Raw genomic sequence first — 17,825 nt, forward strand, 5'->3', positions numbered from 1 at the left:
TTGTTTTGGTTTTTTTTAATGCTTTTGATGTTCTTCTAAACAAACCATATTCTCATCTCTACTTGATTTTCATAGTTCCACCAAGTCCTCCAACTCGCCCAGATGTGATATCTGTATCTGCCAATGCCATTAGCATCAAATGGGATGTTCCATATGCTGATGGTGGCAGCAAGGTGACAGGCTACTGGATTGAGAAAAAGGAGAGGAACACAATCCTGTGGGTGAGGGAGAACAAGCTACCCTGCCTGGAGTGCCAATACAAGGTCTCGAACCTGATTGAGGGGCTGGAGTATCAGTTCAGGGTGTATGCTATGAACCTTGCTGGGCTCAGCAAAGCCAGCGAAGCCTCCAGACCTGTAGTGGCACTCAATCCTGTTGGTAAGAAAATATTCACATTCACATTCATCCTAACTATGAAGATGTATTATGAAATGACAGATGGTCAATACTTAATTTCACTTAAGGTCCTAAAAACAGATGTATTGTTATTACTGTTGATATTGCCCAACTAAAATGCATAATGGAGACTTTAAGAGCATAGTCTTAAGTGCTTGAGTTGAAGTCAATTGTACTTCTTTTTTCTGAACTTCTGAAGCTAGAGAACACTTTTGGATGACAGATAAAACATCTTCAAGAACATTTTTTCAACTCAAGCCCTTAGGACTACTCAGACCTGAATGACTGAGAACCTGCACAAATTTTAACAATATCTGATGTTGTGTGAATAAACTGATATAAATGTTTTATGATCGTTTCTACCCTCCAGATCCTCCTGGCAAACCCGAGGTGACAGACATCACCCGCTCTTCTGTGTCATTGTGCTGGACGGTGCCCTTCAATGATGGTGGCAGTAAGATCATTGGTTACGTGGTGGAGAGAAAAGTCTACAGCACAGATGAGTGGGATGACAACCGCTGGCTCAAGTGCAACTATACCACAATCACAGAGAACTACTTTACCATCACAAACCTAGGTGAAGGAGAGACCTATGAATACCGTGTCGTTGCCAAGAATGCTGCTGGTGTTCAAAGTGTCCCTTCAGAGACCACTGGACCAGTCACATGCAAGGATGAATATTGTAAGTTCAAGGGTTTTGTTTGGGTTTTTTTTTTTTTTTTACCTTGATAGTATTTAAATAAGTTAATCTACATTTCCTATTATTTTAGAAACAATAAATAACTATGAATGAATGTAAATTTAAAGGGAAAAAAAAAAGCTCCCCTGCTTGGTGTAACAGGCAGAATATCAATAAAAATGACTAAAACAAAGATTGTTTTCAAGGGGGAGGTTCAATATACTGGTATATGTTGTTATTTTTTAATGTAACACTAATCATCCCTTACTTTTTGCAGCTCCTCCCAAAGCTGAACTTGACAGCAAACTGATAGGTGAGATTGTCACTGTTACTGCTGGTTCTGACCTTGTCTTGGACGGTGCTGTGGGTGGTAAACCAGAGCCTACAGTGTACTGGTCAAAGGGTGACAAGATTTTAGAGCTTGGAGAAAAATATTCACTGACCTACACTGCCACCAGAGCCATGGCTGTCATCAAGAGCTGTGACAGATACGACACAGGTAGATACATTCTAACTGTCAAGAATGCCAGTGGAATTAAGACGGCAGCTGTCAGCGTTAAAGTTCTAGGTGAGCAGCCAAAAGGACATTAATTAATTAGTGTGTCTTAATAGTTTGAACTTTCTGATTGAAATGTTGTTTTCTGTCTGTTAGACACTCCTGGAGCTCCAGCTGACAGGATTCTAATCAGCAGAGTCACAGAGGAAAAATGTACAGTGTCTTGGAAGATACCTCTGGAGGATGGTGGAGACTCTGTCACCCATTACATTGTGGAACGTCGTGAGACCAGCCGCCTCAACTGGGTCGTCATGGAGACTGAGTGCAAGACCCTGTCATGTGTCAGCACTAGGTTGATCAAGAACAATGAGTACATCTTTAGGGTTAGAGGTGTCAATAAGTATGGGGTTGGAGTTCCTTTGGAATCTGATCCCATCATCGCCAGAAACGCTTACAGTAAGCTGCAGCATTTTTCCAAATCTTACTTACAATTTCAATTTTGGATTTAGGTGTTATGGATTATATTACATCTTATGAAAGGGAAAACGTAATGTAGATTTGTTTGCGTGACTCTGACCTGCTCCCACTCTTCCACAGCAATCCCCTCCCAGCCAGGCACACCAGAGGCCACTGCAGTGGGTAAGGAGCATGTTATCATCGAGTGGCAGAAGCCTGAGAGTGATGGAGGAAGCGAGCTCAAAAACTACATCGTTGAAAAACGAGAGAAGAACAGTAGCAGGTCAGAACAAATTCTGGATTCATTGAAGATGTTGAGACATCATTTCTTAAATAAAGATGCTTATCCTTCTCTTTCATGATGTTGTTTTGTTGTTTGGACCAGGTGGACTCGAGTGAATAAGACCTACACCATCTATGACACCCGTCTGAAGATCACAGGCCTGCTGGAGGGAAGCGAGTACCAGTTCAGAGTTACAGCAGTCAACTCTGCTGGATACAGCCAGCCAAGTGACGCCTCAGTATACATCCTCTGTAAAGACCCCACATGTAAGACATTTTTACTTAACCTCCTAAGACCCGAACTCTTCCACGGCATGCATTTTTAATTTCTCTTTGATATTTGGGCTGATTGGGACCCGATGAATGTAAACACAAAGAATTACCAGATTTTTTTTTTTTTTTACTTAATTTTTGTTTCTAAGAAAAATGAGAGCCACATATGAGGATATTCGTTTAAAATTTCGATAGAACAGTAGCAGTATAATGTCTTCGTAAGTGGATATCAGGCCCTTGTACAGCAAAATTGAGTATTTTGGTCTAAATAACCCAAAATGTGATGTCCACATATGTGGACGCCAGGTCCTAGGAGGTTAAAAAAAAAATAAAACTCAAGACATTGGCCTTTTAATGCCAAGAGAAAAGAGATATTATTTAATATTTTTCAGTTCCATTCAGTTCATTTTTATTTATATAGCACCAATTCACAACAGAAGTCACCATAAGGTGTTTTATATTGTAAGGTAAAAATGCTAAAATGATAGAAAGAAACCCAACAATCATACTAACCACTAATAGCAAGCACTTGGCAACAATGGGAAGGAAACTTTTAACAGGAAGAAACCTCCATCAGAACCAGGTTCAGGGGAAGAGCAGCCATCCCCACGATCAGTTGGGAATAAGGGGAAAGAGAGGAGAAAGATTCTGGAAAAAGGCAAACTAAAGGATAGGCAGAGTTTAATATTTACTAATGATTTAATACAGTAGGCAATGAAGGCAGTCCAACATACTGTGTTAATGTGGACATATCCTGATTAAAAAAGACTCCAAGATTCTTCACAGTGTTATTGGAGGCCAAGGTAAGTACCTGGTTAGACACCATGTTTCGATGTCTCCACCATGTTGTTTTAGGCCTGAGTACATCAAGCCCTGTTTTCTCTGAAATTAGTAAATTAACAAAGTAGAAAATTAGAGGTATTTCAGGTCTCGTGTCTTTAAGACATGCCTTTGGTTTAACTAGTTGTGGAACTTCATAATTAACCTTTGTGTGCGAAGAAAACTCCCCATTTACATGCACATAGCACAGTGCTATTGAACCCTGCATTGTGGTGTAGTCGCACAGCAAGATAAGTACTGACAGAGGCCATTTGATCATCTGTAACCTTCACTAGTGATATATTTATACTGTGATACACTCTAAATCCTGGCTTTGCCATAATAAACTGAGAACCCAAAATGCAAACTCACAGGCTTTATTGCTAAGCTTGTAACAAACCACAGTATCAAGGGTCATGTTTTGGGGGGGTTAATATATTCAGCCAAATTTTAAGAAATAAAAGCTCCAAAATGTGATAGATTCCATCTCTCCTAAGAAGACTACGTTTTCCCCAGACTGCAACTCTGGTGCTCCGGTTTTTGGTCCCAAAGTTTTAGAGGGGTTTTTTGTAAAGCCAGCCAACTCCACAACTCCAAAACTAGGAACAAGAATACAATAACTGACTATTTCAAATATAATTTGCAAGTGCAGATGAAGTCACTATGTTTGTAGTTAATCAAGTGACACCTACTGTGCTTTGCAACAGGATGAGGAAGTGATACCAACGCTGAAAGCACCACCCCAAACATATTTTACAACATATTTGTTTAGATAAAATACATTTTCAAAAATTCCATTTCATCTACAGACACCCCAGCTCCTCCATCAGTGCCTCGCATCACAGACACAACAAAACACAGCATCACCATGACTTGGACCAGGCCCATGTATGATGGTGGATCAGATGTCACCGGCTACGTTGTGGAGATCCTAGAGGAGGGTTCTGAGCAGTGGTACCGTGCCACTGCCAAAGCCCTCAAGACTAATGAGTATGTGGCTGCTGGTTTGGCTGCCAATAAGAAGTACAGGTTCAGAGTTGCTGCCATTAACAGCAATGGGACTGGAGAGTTCAGTGAACCAAGTGCTGAAGTCGAACCACTTGAGAAAATTGGTAAGTAGGTGTAGATTTCTGTTGAAAAAATCAATATCTGAACTATGTCTGAACTTTTTAATGTTCTATGTAAACTATGCTCCATCCACTCAGAAATACCCGACTTGGAGCTGGCTGATGACCTAAAGAAAACAGTGTGCCTCCGCGCTGGAGGTACTCTGCGCCTGTTTGTGTCTGTCACTGGTCGACCGACGCCAGTAGTGGCCTGGAGGAAGACGGGGGTGGAACTACAGAGCCGTGGTTATATTGAGACTACTGACAAGTACACATCACTGGTAGTAGAGAAGGTTAATCGCTATGACTCTGGAAAATACATTGTAGAGGCAGAGAACCCATCTGGAAAAAAGACAGCCACCATCCTTGTTAAAGTCTATGGTATGTCAACCAAAGTTTCCACAGAGTTTGTTAAAAGATTTTGGATATCAAATATGTACAGTCACCATACAGTTAGTAAAATAATTTAGTTTATAAATATGATCTTTTTACTTGCCTCTCTTTGTCAGACACTCCTGGTCCTCCAGGTTCAGTGAAAGTGAAGGACTACACCAAGGAATCTGTTGTGATCACCTGGGATGTCCCAAGCATTGATGGTGGTGCTCATGTCAGCAACTATATTATAGAGAAGCGTGAGGCCAACATGAAGTCCTACAAGACTGTTACCACTGAGTGTAGGAAAACCTTGTACAGAATCACTGGACTGGAGGAGGGTGTGTACTACTTTTTCAGAGTCCTGCCAGAGAATATCTATGGTGTCGGTGAGCCCTGTGAGACAGCAGAGACTGTGCTGGTGTGTGAAGTGCCCTCAGTGCCTGTGAAGCTTGAGATTGTTGATGTTTCCAAATCTTCTGTCACCCTGCACTGGGAGAAGCCTTTGCATGATGGTGGCAGCAGATTGACAGGCTACATTATTGAGGCCTGCAAAGTAGGCTCCGACAGATGGAGTGCTGTGGCGACAGTTAAGGCCTCAGTGTCCCAGCACACCATCCAGTCTCTGACAGAAAATGACCAGTATCTGTTCAGAATCCGAGCCACGAACAGCAGGGGAGCCAGTGAATCCACTGACATTGTCACTCCAGTGATCATCCAAGAGATCAAGGGTAAGATATCAAAACACAAATCATCACATCATTTCTGTTTTTACTAAGCTGTAAAAAGCTCCACATAAGTCATATGAAATATTTTGTGTTTACTGCAGTTATGCCCAAGATTGACATGACAAGTATCCCTCAGAAGATAGTTCATGTGCATCGTGGCAAACCCATTGACCTCAACATCCCAATAAGGGGCAGACCACAGCCGGCCTGCTCGTGGTACTTTGGTGGTGTGAAGCTGAAGGACACCCTGGACCGCATCAAGATTGACAGCAACGGCAAATATACCCATCTCGTCATCCGTGAGACGACCATCTCTGACACAGGAGACTACACACTGGAGGTGAAGAATACCATAGGCATGGCAACTGAAGTTATCAAGGTTATCATCCTGGGTAAGCAGACATTCTTTACTAAACTGAATGTTTCATATTGTCAGTTTTTATTTAGTAAGGTGTATTTTTCCTTCAGAGAAAAATCAAAAGACAAAGAAATAAAAAAGACAAAAACTGTCTTCCTAAATAGCTGCCTTGTTGTTTCTGTTCAGACAAACCGAGTATTCCTGTGGGTCCAGTAAAGATCGAGGAAGTTGACGGTGTTTCAGTGACGGTTAGCTGGCAACCTCCAGAGAATGATGGTGGTGCCAATGTCAGCGGATATGTCGTTGAGCAGCGTGATGCCCACCGGCCTGGCTGGACCACCATCTCCGAGTCGGTGACAAGGCCTTGCTTTAAATTCACTAGGCTCTCTGAAGGAACTGAGTACGTGTTCCGTGTTGCAGCCATGAATCGTTTTGGCATTGGTGGCTTCCTGCAGTCTGATGTGGTGGAATGCAAGAGCGCCAAGAGTAAGTTCTCTTTCCATAAAATGTTCTTCATATGCACCTTCAATGAGAATTGTGCTGCCTTTGATAACTTGCACTGTTGCTTTGAAAACCTTCTTCTTGTTCTTTTCAAGCCCACTAGTCCAGCTTCTTTCTGAAGCATTTTTTTACAGTTTCAGTTTCAGTTTCACACTGTTATTGGTGGTCATTGTATACAATTACAGGTAGACAGGTTCTGATTTGATATATAAACTTAAAAATCCTATTAAACTGTGGATTGTTTATTCTCACTCAACTATATGGTACTATGTCTTGTTTGTAATTCATCTCTGATTGTTTTTCTTTTCTATGTAGCCATCCCCGGACCCCCAAGCAGGCCAGAAGTGCTTGATGTCACCCATGAGGGCATGACCGTGACCTGGAAACCACCTGAGGACAATGGTGGCTCCACTATTGCGGGCTATATCATAGAACGGAAAGAGGCCCGTTCTGACAGGTGGTTGAGGATCAACAAAAACCCTGTTACTATGACCAGGTACCGTTCCTCCGGACTGATTGAGGGCCTGGAGTATGAACACCGTATCACAGCCATTAACTCTAGAGGGGCTGGGAAACCCAGCGAGAGTTCTGTCATTACCATCGCTTTAGACCCCATTGGTATGTCCCGCAAAAGATCACTGTAACATTTGTACTACTTTTCTGTTTTAAATTAGCCATACCACTGTGGGGTCACTATCTTTACCTATTCTCTCTGTGTTATTAAACAGAACCTCCAGGTCCTCCAGTTCAGGCCAGAGTCACAGACACTACCAGGACTTCTGTTTCTCTAGCTTGGCTTCCACCAGAAGAGGAGGGTGGTTCTGTCATTACTGGCTACTTTATTGAAATGCAGAAGGTAGACCAGCTGGAATGGACACTGTGTAACACTACTCCCACGAAGATGTGCGAGTACATCATCACCCACATGCCACAGGGGGCTGAATACAAATTTAGGATCATCGCCTGCAATGCTGGTGGCTGTGGAGAAGCTGCTGAGATTCCTGGAGTGGTTAAAGTCCAGGAGATGCTTGGTAAAGAAAGAATTTGAAATATTTATAAATCCTTTACTTCAGTTTTTTGGTGGCATGGCATATAGCATCCTGGCCATTTTAGCTTTAGTTAAAAAAAAAAATCAAACCTCTGTCTTTTTCAGATTATCCTGACTATGAGCTGGATCCTAAATATGAAGAGGGCTATGTGGTCAGACAAGGTGGGGTCATCCACCTGTCTGTACCCATTAAGGGTAAACCCATCCCTACATGCAAGTGGACCAAGGATGGTCGTGACATCTCCCATCGGGCCATGATTGCTACCCATGATGACATCACTGAGCTGGTCATCAAAGAGGCGCATAAAGATGACACTGGTACCTACGACTTGGTGCTGGAAAACAAATGTGGCAGGAAGGCTGTTTATATCAAGGTGAGGAGCGTGTCTGAAAGACTTTATTAAAGCATGGCTAATGAAATGAAAACATATATTGTATAAAATCTAATAATATTTGCAGCCTTAAAACTGAACTCTCTGTACCTCCTCTCTGTAGGTGAAAGTGATTGGTCGCCCAGATGTCCCAGAAGGGCCTCTGGAATTTGACGACATTCAGGCCCGATCAGTAAGAGTCAGTTGGAGGCCACCATCAGATGACGGTGGCGCAGACATCCTGGGATACATAGTGGAAAGGCGGGAGGTACCCAAGGCTGCCTGGTATACAGTGGATGCTCGAGTAATCGGGAACTCTCTAGTAGTGAAGGGCCTAAAGGAGAATGTGGAGTACCACTTCAGGGTTGCTGCTGAGAATCAGTTTGGTGTCAGCAGAGCTTTAAAATCTGACGAGTCTGTCACACCAAAGACTCCACTTTGTGAGTAGTGATACTTTTGTTATTAGTCCAACTTTCTCAGTTGAACTGGGAAAATTTTGTATTTTGATTTTAATAAACCTATTGCTGTGATAATCATACACTCTGAACATACTGTAACTCTAATAATTTAATTTGTAAAACCATCCTTTATCACAGGCCCACCTGAACCTCCCAGCAACCCACCAGAGATCATGGATGTTACCAAGTCCACAGTTTCTCTCTCCTGGGCCAGGCCCCGCGACGATGGAGGCTCTCGTGTCACTGGCTATTATGTTGAAAGAAGGGAGGTTTCAACAGAGAAGTGGGTCCGCCACAACAAGACCCACATCACCACCACCATGTACAATGTCACTGGTCTCATCCCTGATGCAGAGTACATGTTCAGAGTTGTCGCTCAAAATGACATTGGACAGAGCGAACCTGGTCCTACTTCTGAATCTGTACGCTGCAAAGATCCATTTGGTGAGTTATGGCTCAGTCACACTAGAGTACAAATAGGGCAACAACCTCCTTGCAACTCTTCCTTTACTTAGTGACTGTTAATTTTTAAGTTTCTGGCATTTGTCAACCATTTGCATGTAGTAACGGTGACTAGTCACCCAGAGATTGAACGTGCAACACCCTCAACCTCTGTGTCACCACTTTTGACTGCAACGTGATTGCACAGGTCGCCTGGTAGGAGGTGACACCACCTCCAAACAGTCACAGTCCAACTCAGAGTGACTGCAATTACTTTCAGAGATTCTGATGAAATTTTGCAAATAACTGCTATCTAATTTATAAATGCAGACAGATTGCCAACTCATTGCAATCAATCTAAATCAGTCTGTACTGATAAGGGAAACCCATCTCATACATTCTAAAATACTTAAATTGATGTTAGAATGAAATTATCCAAGATTATTGACCCTTTTCCTTTCTGTTTTCCTGTAGACAAACCTAGCCAACCAGGAGAGATTGACATTGTCTCTGTCACTAAAGACTGTATCACCATCCACTGGCTCAGGCCTGAGCATGATGGTGGCAAGGAGATCCTAGGTTACTGGATTGAGTTCAGGCAGGCTGGAGAGAGTGCCTGGAAAAAATGCAACAAGGAGCGCTCGAAGGATCGTCAGTTCACCATGGGTGGCTTAATGGAAGCCACTGAGTATGAGTTTAGAGTCTTTGCTGAGAATGAGACTGGACTCAGCCGACCTCGTCGCACACCTATGGGCATCAAGACCAAATTGAGTGGTAAGCTGTTGCAGGATTGAGGTCTATCAAACCAAATGACCTAGTTGCAGTAGAATTTGACAGTCAATGTGTAACATATCTGGCAAGTTCAATACAAATGTTGCTTAACTGACAACAGAAAAATATATCTTAGAACCAAATTTTGACCAAGATTTAATGTTAAAGTCAAAATCGTGTAAAACCTAATGTTTAAAGGGAAAGACAACCCTTTCAAATTACAGCAAAAAGTAAAAATTTAATACATTTAGTGTGATTAAATATTGCTGTCTTTCTGCAGTTGGTGAGGCTCCAGCTTTGACAGAAGACATCCAAGATGTAACAACCAAACTTGGCGAGTCTGGCACTCTGACCTGTGGCATTATTGGCAGACCTCTGCCTGAGATTAAGTGGTACCGCTTTGGCAAGGAACTGATCCAGAGCCGCAAGTACAAAATGAGCTCAGATGGTCGGAACCACTCCCTCAGCATTCTAACAGATGAACAGGAAGATGAGGGCCTGTACACGTGCAGGGCAATCAATGAGGCTGGAGAGATCGAGAGCAGTGGTAAACTGCGTTTACAGGCAGCTCCCCAGTTTCACCCTGGCTTTCCCCTGAAGGAAAAATACTTTGCTGGGGCTGGCACCAGTCTCCGCCTTCATGTCGTATACATTGGCCGTCCCATCCCACAGATCATGTGGTTCTATGGCAAGAAGCCTCTGAATCCATCTGAAAATGTGATCATTGAAAACACAGAGAGCTACACCCACCTCGTGGTGAGGAATGTTCAGAGAAAGACCAACGCTGGCCGCTATAAGGTGCAGCTCAGCAATTTCTTTGGAACTATTGACACTGTGCTTCGTGTAGAAATCCAAGGTGAGATCAAACTATAAACAAATTGCTTAAGGGCTCCACATCCATCTATCCATCTATGCATAAATTTAAAATCAAAGTTACAAATGAAAGCCCTTTGCATGAGTTTTCAGTTTCAGTCTACAAATCTTTCATATATATATGCGCGTGTCTGTGTGTGTGTGTGTTTCTAGACAAGCCATGCATGCCTGAGGGGCCCCTAATTGTTGAAGCCCTGCTTAAGAGCTCAGTTGTCATCAGCTGGAAGGCTCCCAAGGATGATGGAGGATCAATGATTACCAACTACATTGTGGAGAAACGGGAGGCCAAAGAAGGGGAACAGTGGTACCTGGTGTCCTCCTCTTTGTCTGGAACCACCTGCCGTGTCCTCAATCTGACGGAGAATGCTGGCTACTACTTCAGGGTTTCAGCTCAGAATCAATATGGAGTCAGCGAGCCTCTAGAGATCCCATCAGTGGTTATAATCAAGAGTCCATTTGGTAAGTTTATTTATATTTTATTTTGGTGTCCTCTTCACAGATGGCTTATTCTGTCTCAAATCAACCACAGCTTCTACTCGACCGTCTCCTATTTGCATAAATTATAGAGTACCATCTAGAAACTTAAATGTGTTCATTTTTTAAGCAGCGTATTTAGTTTTCAAGATCTGCCACTGCATAGAAGATGGGACTTCTGCACTACAGTAACTTTCCTATTTGTTTCTCAGAAAAACCTGGCATCCCACAGCAGCCTTTCATTATCAGCTCCACAAAGGACTCTTGTGTTGTCTGTTGGAAGCCTCCAAGCAGCGATGGTGGAGCTAAAATCACAAACTACTACCTGGAGAAACGTGAGAAGAAACAGAACAAGTGGATGTCAGTAACTACCAAGAAGATTGCAGAGACCAACTATGAGGTCACAGGCTTGATTGAAGGCTTCGAGTATGAGTTCCGTGTCAAATGTGAGAACATGGGCGGTGAGAGCGAATGGAGTGAGATTTCTGCACCCATCATCCCCAAGTCTGACCAGGCTCCTCGCGCTCCCACATTCAGGGAGGAGATCAGAGACATGGCTGTCAAATACCATGCCAGCGCCACATTTGTCACTAAGGTACTTTTTTAAAAACTACATTGCTTGTTCCTTTAAAATCTCTCAGTTTTTAAGTCAAAAATACAATCATAACATCATTGTTCAGTAGACACCAGTTATTTATTTTGTCTCTTTTTCCTCCAACAAGGTGTTGGGCTATCCAAAGCCTGTTGTGAAATGGTACCGTAGTGGAAAGGAGATCCTGGCAGATGGAACTAAGATCAAAGCGCTGGAGTTCAAGGGAGGCTACTATCAGCTTGTCATCACTTCTGCTGATGAGAATGATGCCACAGTTTACCAAGTCAGAGCAACTAATTCCTCAGGATCCATCTCTACCACAGCCAACTTGGAGGTGGAAGGTAATATCATAATTTCCAAATATTTTCTAGATTGCACTAAATGCATGATATCTTCTTTCCAATTCCTGATTTAAAAAAAAGCCCACATTCATGAGAATAGTCATGATTTTGGTCATTTTTATTGTAGTTCCTGCTAAGATCCATCTGCCTCAAGAGCTCCAAGGAATGGGCGCAGTCCATGCTGTCCGTGGTGATCACATCACCATCAAGATCCCCATCTCTGGCAAACCTGAGCCAACAATCACTTGGCAGAAAGGTCAGGAGATCCTCTCCAACTCTCCTTATCACCAAGTCATCACCACAAGGTCTTTCACATCCCTGGTATTCCAGAAGGGAGTCCAGAGGAAAGATACTGGCTACTACATTATTACTGCAAAGAACAGGTTTGGAATGGACAAGCAAACCATCGAGGTGAATGTGGCTGACATTCCTGAAGCTCCAAAAGGCCTTGTGGTTAGTGAAATTGCAAGGGATTCTATCACTCTTGTCTGGGAGCCCCCTGTCAGTGATGGTGGAAGCAACATTATTAGCTACATTGTGGAGAAGTGCCCCACCACCAATGATAGATGGATTCGTGCTGGACAAACTACTGACTGTAGTATCACTATCATCAACATATTTGGAAAGGCCAAATACCAGTTCCGTGTTATTGCCGAGAACCAGTTTGGTCTGAGCCCACCATCTGAGCCAACTGAGCCTATCACCACAAAGGAAGACAAGTCTGTAATTAGGAACTATGATGAGGAAGTGGACGAAACAAGAGAAATTACTAAAGAGGAGGCTCTTTTCTACAAGGTGAAGGAGCTGTCCTCAAAGTACATTATCTCTGAGGAGCTTGCTCACTGCCAGTTTGGTGTGGTTCACCGTTGTATTGAGATTGCCACAAAGAAAACCTACATGGCCAAGTTTATCAAAGTCAAAGGAACTGATCGTGAGTTGGTTTTAAGGGAAATTGAAGCTCTTAATGTGGGAAGGCACAAGAATATCATCTACTTGCATGAATACTTTGAAAGCATGGAGGAGATCATCCTTATCTTTGAATTCATTTCTGGAGTTGACATCTTTGAGCGGCTTGGCACCAGCAACTTTGAGCTTACAGAGCAGGAGATTGTCAAGTACCTTAGACAAGTCTGCTCTGCTCTCAAGTTCCTGCATTCCCACAACTTTGGCCACTTTGATATCCGCCCAGACAACATTGTGTACACTACAAGGAAAAGTACCAACATAAAGATCATTGAGATGGGCCAGGCTAGGCTTCTGGTGCCGGGAGAAAACATCAGAATGCTCTTTTCAGCACCGGAGTACTGCGCCCCAGAGGTCCACCGCCATGATTTGGTCACAACGGCCACAGATATGTGGTCTGTTGGTTTTATGGCCTATGTTCTACTCAGTGGCATTAATCCATTTGCAGCAGAGTCTACCACAAAGATGATTGAGAATATCACCAACTGTGAGTATGTCTTCGACAGTGAAGCATTTAAGGATCTCAGCCTGGAGGCTATGGACTTTGTGGACAGACTTCTTGTCAAGGACAGGAAGCTTCGTATGACAGCCCATGAGGCTCTGGAGCACCCATGGCTCAAGATGAAAATAGAGCACATTAGCAACAAGGCTATCAGGACACTGAGACACAGAAGGTACTATCAGACTCTGGTAAAGAGGGTTGATACTATTGTATCAGCAGCTCGTGTGGCCTATGGTGGTGCTTTCAAGAACCAGAGGGGATTGGCTGTTGGTAAAGTGAAGATTGGAACTGAGTGCCATGGCTTCCGTGCTGGCCCAGTCATGCATGCCTCAGCTGAAGAAGGTGGTTATGCAAGATTCACTTGCAGCATTGCCAAGTATGACAAGAGTACACAGGTGTCATGGTACTTTGGTAACTGCCAGCTACACACAAGCCACAAGTATGAGATTACTTATAGTAATGGCTTTGCCAGTATCTACGTCAAGGACATTGAAGAAAGTGATGATGGTGTGTATAGATGCAAAGTGGTGAGTGATGATGGAGAAGACAGTGCTTATGGAGAGCTTTTTGTCGAGACAGTGAGGAGTATCAAAGAGTACTATCTTAGCCGCTCCATCAAGAAATTAAGGAGGAGAGTTGACAAGACTAAGCTTCTGCAGAGACCACCAGAGTTCACTTTGCCTCTCTACAACCGCACCGCTTTCATTGGCGAAGATGTGCGCTTTGGTGTTACTGTTACTGTGCATCCAGAGCCTTGCATAATTTGGCTTAAGAATGGTGAAAAAATCAAGCCAGGTGATAATGACAGCAAGTACACCTTCACCAGTGATAAGGGTCTATACCAGCTCATGATCCATAACCTGGACATGACTGATGATGCTGAATACACTGTTATGGCCCACAACAAGTTTGGAGAAGACAGCTGCAAGGCCCGTCTCACTGCAGCACCACATCCGGTGACGGAAGAAACTATGAGGCCCATGTTCAAACGCCTGCTGGCTAATGTTGAGTGCATGGAGGGACAGAGTGTCCACTTTGAGCTCAGAGTCTCAGGTGTACCACCTCCTACTCTTAAATGGGAAAAGGATGGTCATCCACTACAGTTTGGTCCCAAGGTGGTTGTCATACAGGAGGACGTTGACTCTCATGTCCTTCACATTAGAGAGACTCTACTTGAGGACTCTGGTGTTTACAAAGTTACTGCAACCAACTCTGCTGGCACCGCGAGCTGTCAGGCAACATTGAAGGTGGACCGCCTTACCTATACAAGGAGAGAATATAGGAGTGAGGAAGAGAAATACATGCACATACAGAAACAAATTGAAAAGACCAACAAGATGGCTCAGAAAATCGTTGCTACTGAGGAGCTTGTACCTCTTAATCCCACTGCTCAAGAAGCTCTCAAATATGCTGCAGAGATTTACAAGCCAGCAGTGAGCACGAAGAATGTCGAGGGTGAGTTTGACATCACAGAGGAGAAGTCCGAGACCAAGAAGTTGGAGGAGGAGAGGAGGATCTTCATGCCCTATGAAATTCCTGAGCCTGTGGTTCACGATCCCAGAGTTCTTGATGAGAACAAAGGTATCAAACAGTTTGTACCTCTGTCAGATATGAAGTGGTACAGAAAGCTAAAAGATCAATATGAGATTTCAGAGAGGATGGAGAGGATTGTGCAGAAGAGACAGAAACGTATTCGTTTGTCCAGATGGGAACAGTTCTACGTCATGCCCCTTCCTAGAATCACTGACCAGTATAGGCCAAGATGGCGTATTCCAAAACTCACTCTAGATGATCTGGAGACTGTCAGACCTGCACGCCGCTCTCCCAGTCCTGTGTCAGAGGCGTTGTTCAGATCTAGGAGGAGATCTCTGGGAGACCTTAGCGATGAGCAGCTGAGGAGAACAGAGGAAGAAGAAGGAATGATGTTGGAGGATGAACTGGAGCTTGGCTTTTCTGCCTCACCTGCTGGCAGCCCTGTACGCATTGAGCGACATGCCATGGAGCATGAGGAAAGAAGGCAGGAAGGTAGACATGAAACTGTTGAGGTTGTTGAGACAAAGAAGAAACGTACCATCTCTCAGTATATGAGGAGGAGAAGGTCACTGTCACCCACTTACATTGAGCTAATGCGTCCAGTTTCAGAACTGATAAGACAACCACATGCTAGGCATCCTGTGGAAGTAGAGGGAGAGATTGTGGGGAGGAGGTCCCCTACCCCAGAGAGGACCCGACCACGTTCCCCCAGCCCTATCAAGTCAGTTGAAAGGTCTTCACGCTCCTCCTCGAGGTTTGAGCGGTCTGCCCGTTTTGATATCATGTCCCGTTACGAGGCCAGAAAGGCTGCTCTGAAATCTGAAAGGAAGTATCAGGTGGTCAGTCAGACACCTTTCAGTTTAGACCATGCCCCGCGTGTCACTGTTAGGATGCGTTCTCATCGTATCCCAGTTGGTCAAGATACAAAATTCACCCTAAATGTACAAGCTAAACCAGAGGCTGAGGTCACGTGGTTCCACAATGGAACTGCAATCTCTGAATCCAGTGAGAAATTCATCTTTACCAACATGACTGGTGTCTTGTCCATCACTATTCTGGACTGTCAGGAAGAGGATAGTGGCACGTATCGCTGTGTATGTTCCAACTCTAAGGGAGAGGCTTCAGACTATGCTACCCTGGAGGTGTCAGGTGGTAGCTACACAACTTTCTCTTCTCGTCGCAAGGATGAGGAAGCTCCCAAAGCATATGTCCCTGAAGTCACTCGAACAGACCACTACCACATCTCCCACTTCAAAGCTGGCTATGCTTCACAGACCCACTTTGAGGTAGAAGAAACCAAATCTAGGTTAACTGAAACACGTGAGGTTTTCACACATGAGAGATATGGCGCCTCCTCTGAAAGGTACTCCTCTGCTGAGAGGTATGACTCATCTATCAAGTATGCTTCTGCTGAATACCTGTCATCTAGTTCCTCTTATTCATCTGACAAATTTTCTCTGAGTGGGAAACACACCATATCTGAAGCTAAACTGAAATCATCTACCACTGCTGGTGATGAGGAAGTTTCTGTCCAGAAGGCAAAACTTTCTCTTCCAGCTAGAATCCTCACTAAGCCTCAGTCTGTGACAGTTGAGGAGGGAGAGACTGTCAGATTTACCTGTGATATTGATGGTGAGCCTGCACCCACTGTGACATGGATACATGAGAGCAGAACCATTGTCTCATCCCACCACATTCAGGTCACCACAACTCAGTATAAATCCAGTTTGGAAATCTCCTCTGTGACAGCCTCCCATGAGGGCAGTTACACAGTAGTGGTAGAGAATTCAGCAGGCAGACAGGAAGCTCATTTTACTTTAACCATCCATAGACCAACCCCCAAGCAGGAAGTTAAAATAGTCAAACCCCCTGAGCCATCCGTGAAGTCACCCACTCCCAGTGTAAAGTCATCTGCACCTTCAGTCACATCCCCTGTTCCCTCCACAACCTCTGCTGTTCCCAGTGTGAAGTCACCAGAACCTAGCACCAAATCCATTGAGCCTTCAGTTACATCACCAGCTTCAAGTATAAAATCTCCTGAACCAAGTGCAACATCTCCTGCTCCAAGTGTGAAGTCACCAACACCAAGTGTGAAGTCTCCTGAACCCGAGGGGATTAAGTCTCCTAAGAGCATAAAGTCTCCTGAGCCAACTGCACCTTCTCCTGCACAGAGCTTAAAATCACCGACTCCAGGTGTCAAATCTCCTGAGCCTGAGGGACCTAAGTCACCACGAGGTCTAAAATCTCCTGAGCCACGACTCAAGTCACCACCGCCAACTAAGACCCTGGGGACTGGAAAGTCACTGGAATCTGAGGAAGTAAAATCACCTCGGGGTATCAAATCTCCAGAACCTACGGGAATCAAAATGCCAAGAGGTGTCAAGTCCCCAGAACCTCCTGGACTCAAAACGCCAAAAGGCATCAAGTCCCCAGAACCAACAGGCATCAAATCACCAAGGGCACTGAAGTCCCCTGAACCTGAAGGGATCAAATCTCCTCCCAGAATGAAGTCTCCTCCTCCCACCATGTCCCCCAAGAGAGTTATATCTCCACCCACCGTAAAATCCCCAATCCCAAAACCCCCCAAGGTCATGAGTCAGCTAACAGCAGAAGCCTGTGAGGGGTCAGTGAGGATGTCCTGTGTTTGTGAGAGCTCCGTCAGAGAGGTGGTATGGTATGTGAATGGGAGGAGGCTTTCACAAAGCAGTCGCCTAGAGATGCACTATTCTGAGGGTTCTTGCAGCCTTTTGATCCATAATTTAACAGACAGTGATCAGGGAGAGTACACCTGTGAGATGAAATCAGAAGGAGGAGTATCCAAGTCTTCTTTCAACTTCACTGGACAAGTGTTTCAGTCAATTCGCAAGAAGATTACAGCTTATTGTGAACAGCAGCTGGGACTTCAAGGTAGGCAGAAAATCTGATCCAGTTTCATGCTTTAAAGAAATTATAACAGAGCCATAACGTTGATGTCATTCTTAACAATGACATG

At 44.1% G+C, this 17,825-nt stretch overlaps 1 protein-coding gene across 1 annotated transcript in view; it reads left to right on the plus strand.

Annotated features, from left to right (window-relative positions):
* The window catches only part of ttn.2 (titin, tandem duplicate 2), a 217,622-nt gene that overhangs the window by 198,890 nt on the left and 907 nt on the right, over positions 1-17,825 (plus strand). Inside the window, 22 exon segments of the mRNA XM_063497648.1 lie at positions 76-378; positions 767-1,078; positions 1,353-1,643; positions 1,728-2,027; positions 2,169-2,310; positions 2,413-2,576; positions 4,211-4,513; positions 4,607-4,888; positions 5,017-5,610; positions 5,709-5,999; positions 6,152-6,451; positions 6,782-7,084; positions 7,195-7,497; positions 7,620-7,888; positions 8,010-8,325; positions 8,482-8,787; positions 9,259-9,558; positions 9,836-10,411; positions 10,582-10,887; positions 11,115-11,497; positions 11,625-11,835; positions 11,963-17,740. Coding sequence (XP_063353718.1) covers positions 76-378; positions 767-1,078; positions 1,353-1,643; positions 1,728-2,027; positions 2,169-2,310; positions 2,413-2,576; positions 4,211-4,513; positions 4,607-4,888; positions 5,017-5,610; positions 5,709-5,999; positions 6,152-6,451; positions 6,782-7,084; positions 7,195-7,497; positions 7,620-7,888; positions 8,010-8,325; positions 8,482-8,787; positions 9,259-9,558; positions 9,836-10,411; positions 10,582-10,887; positions 11,115-11,497; positions 11,625-11,835; positions 11,963-17,740 — 12,333 coding nt within the window.

Source organism: Pelmatolapia mariae, linkage group LG16_19 (assembly GCF_036321145.2).
Source record: "Pelmatolapia mariae isolate MD_Pm_ZW linkage group LG16_19, Pm_UMD_F_2, whole genome shotgun sequence".
Lineage (NCBI taxonomy): Eukaryota > Metazoa > Chordata > Actinopteri > Cichliformes > Cichlidae > Pelmatolapia > Pelmatolapia mariae.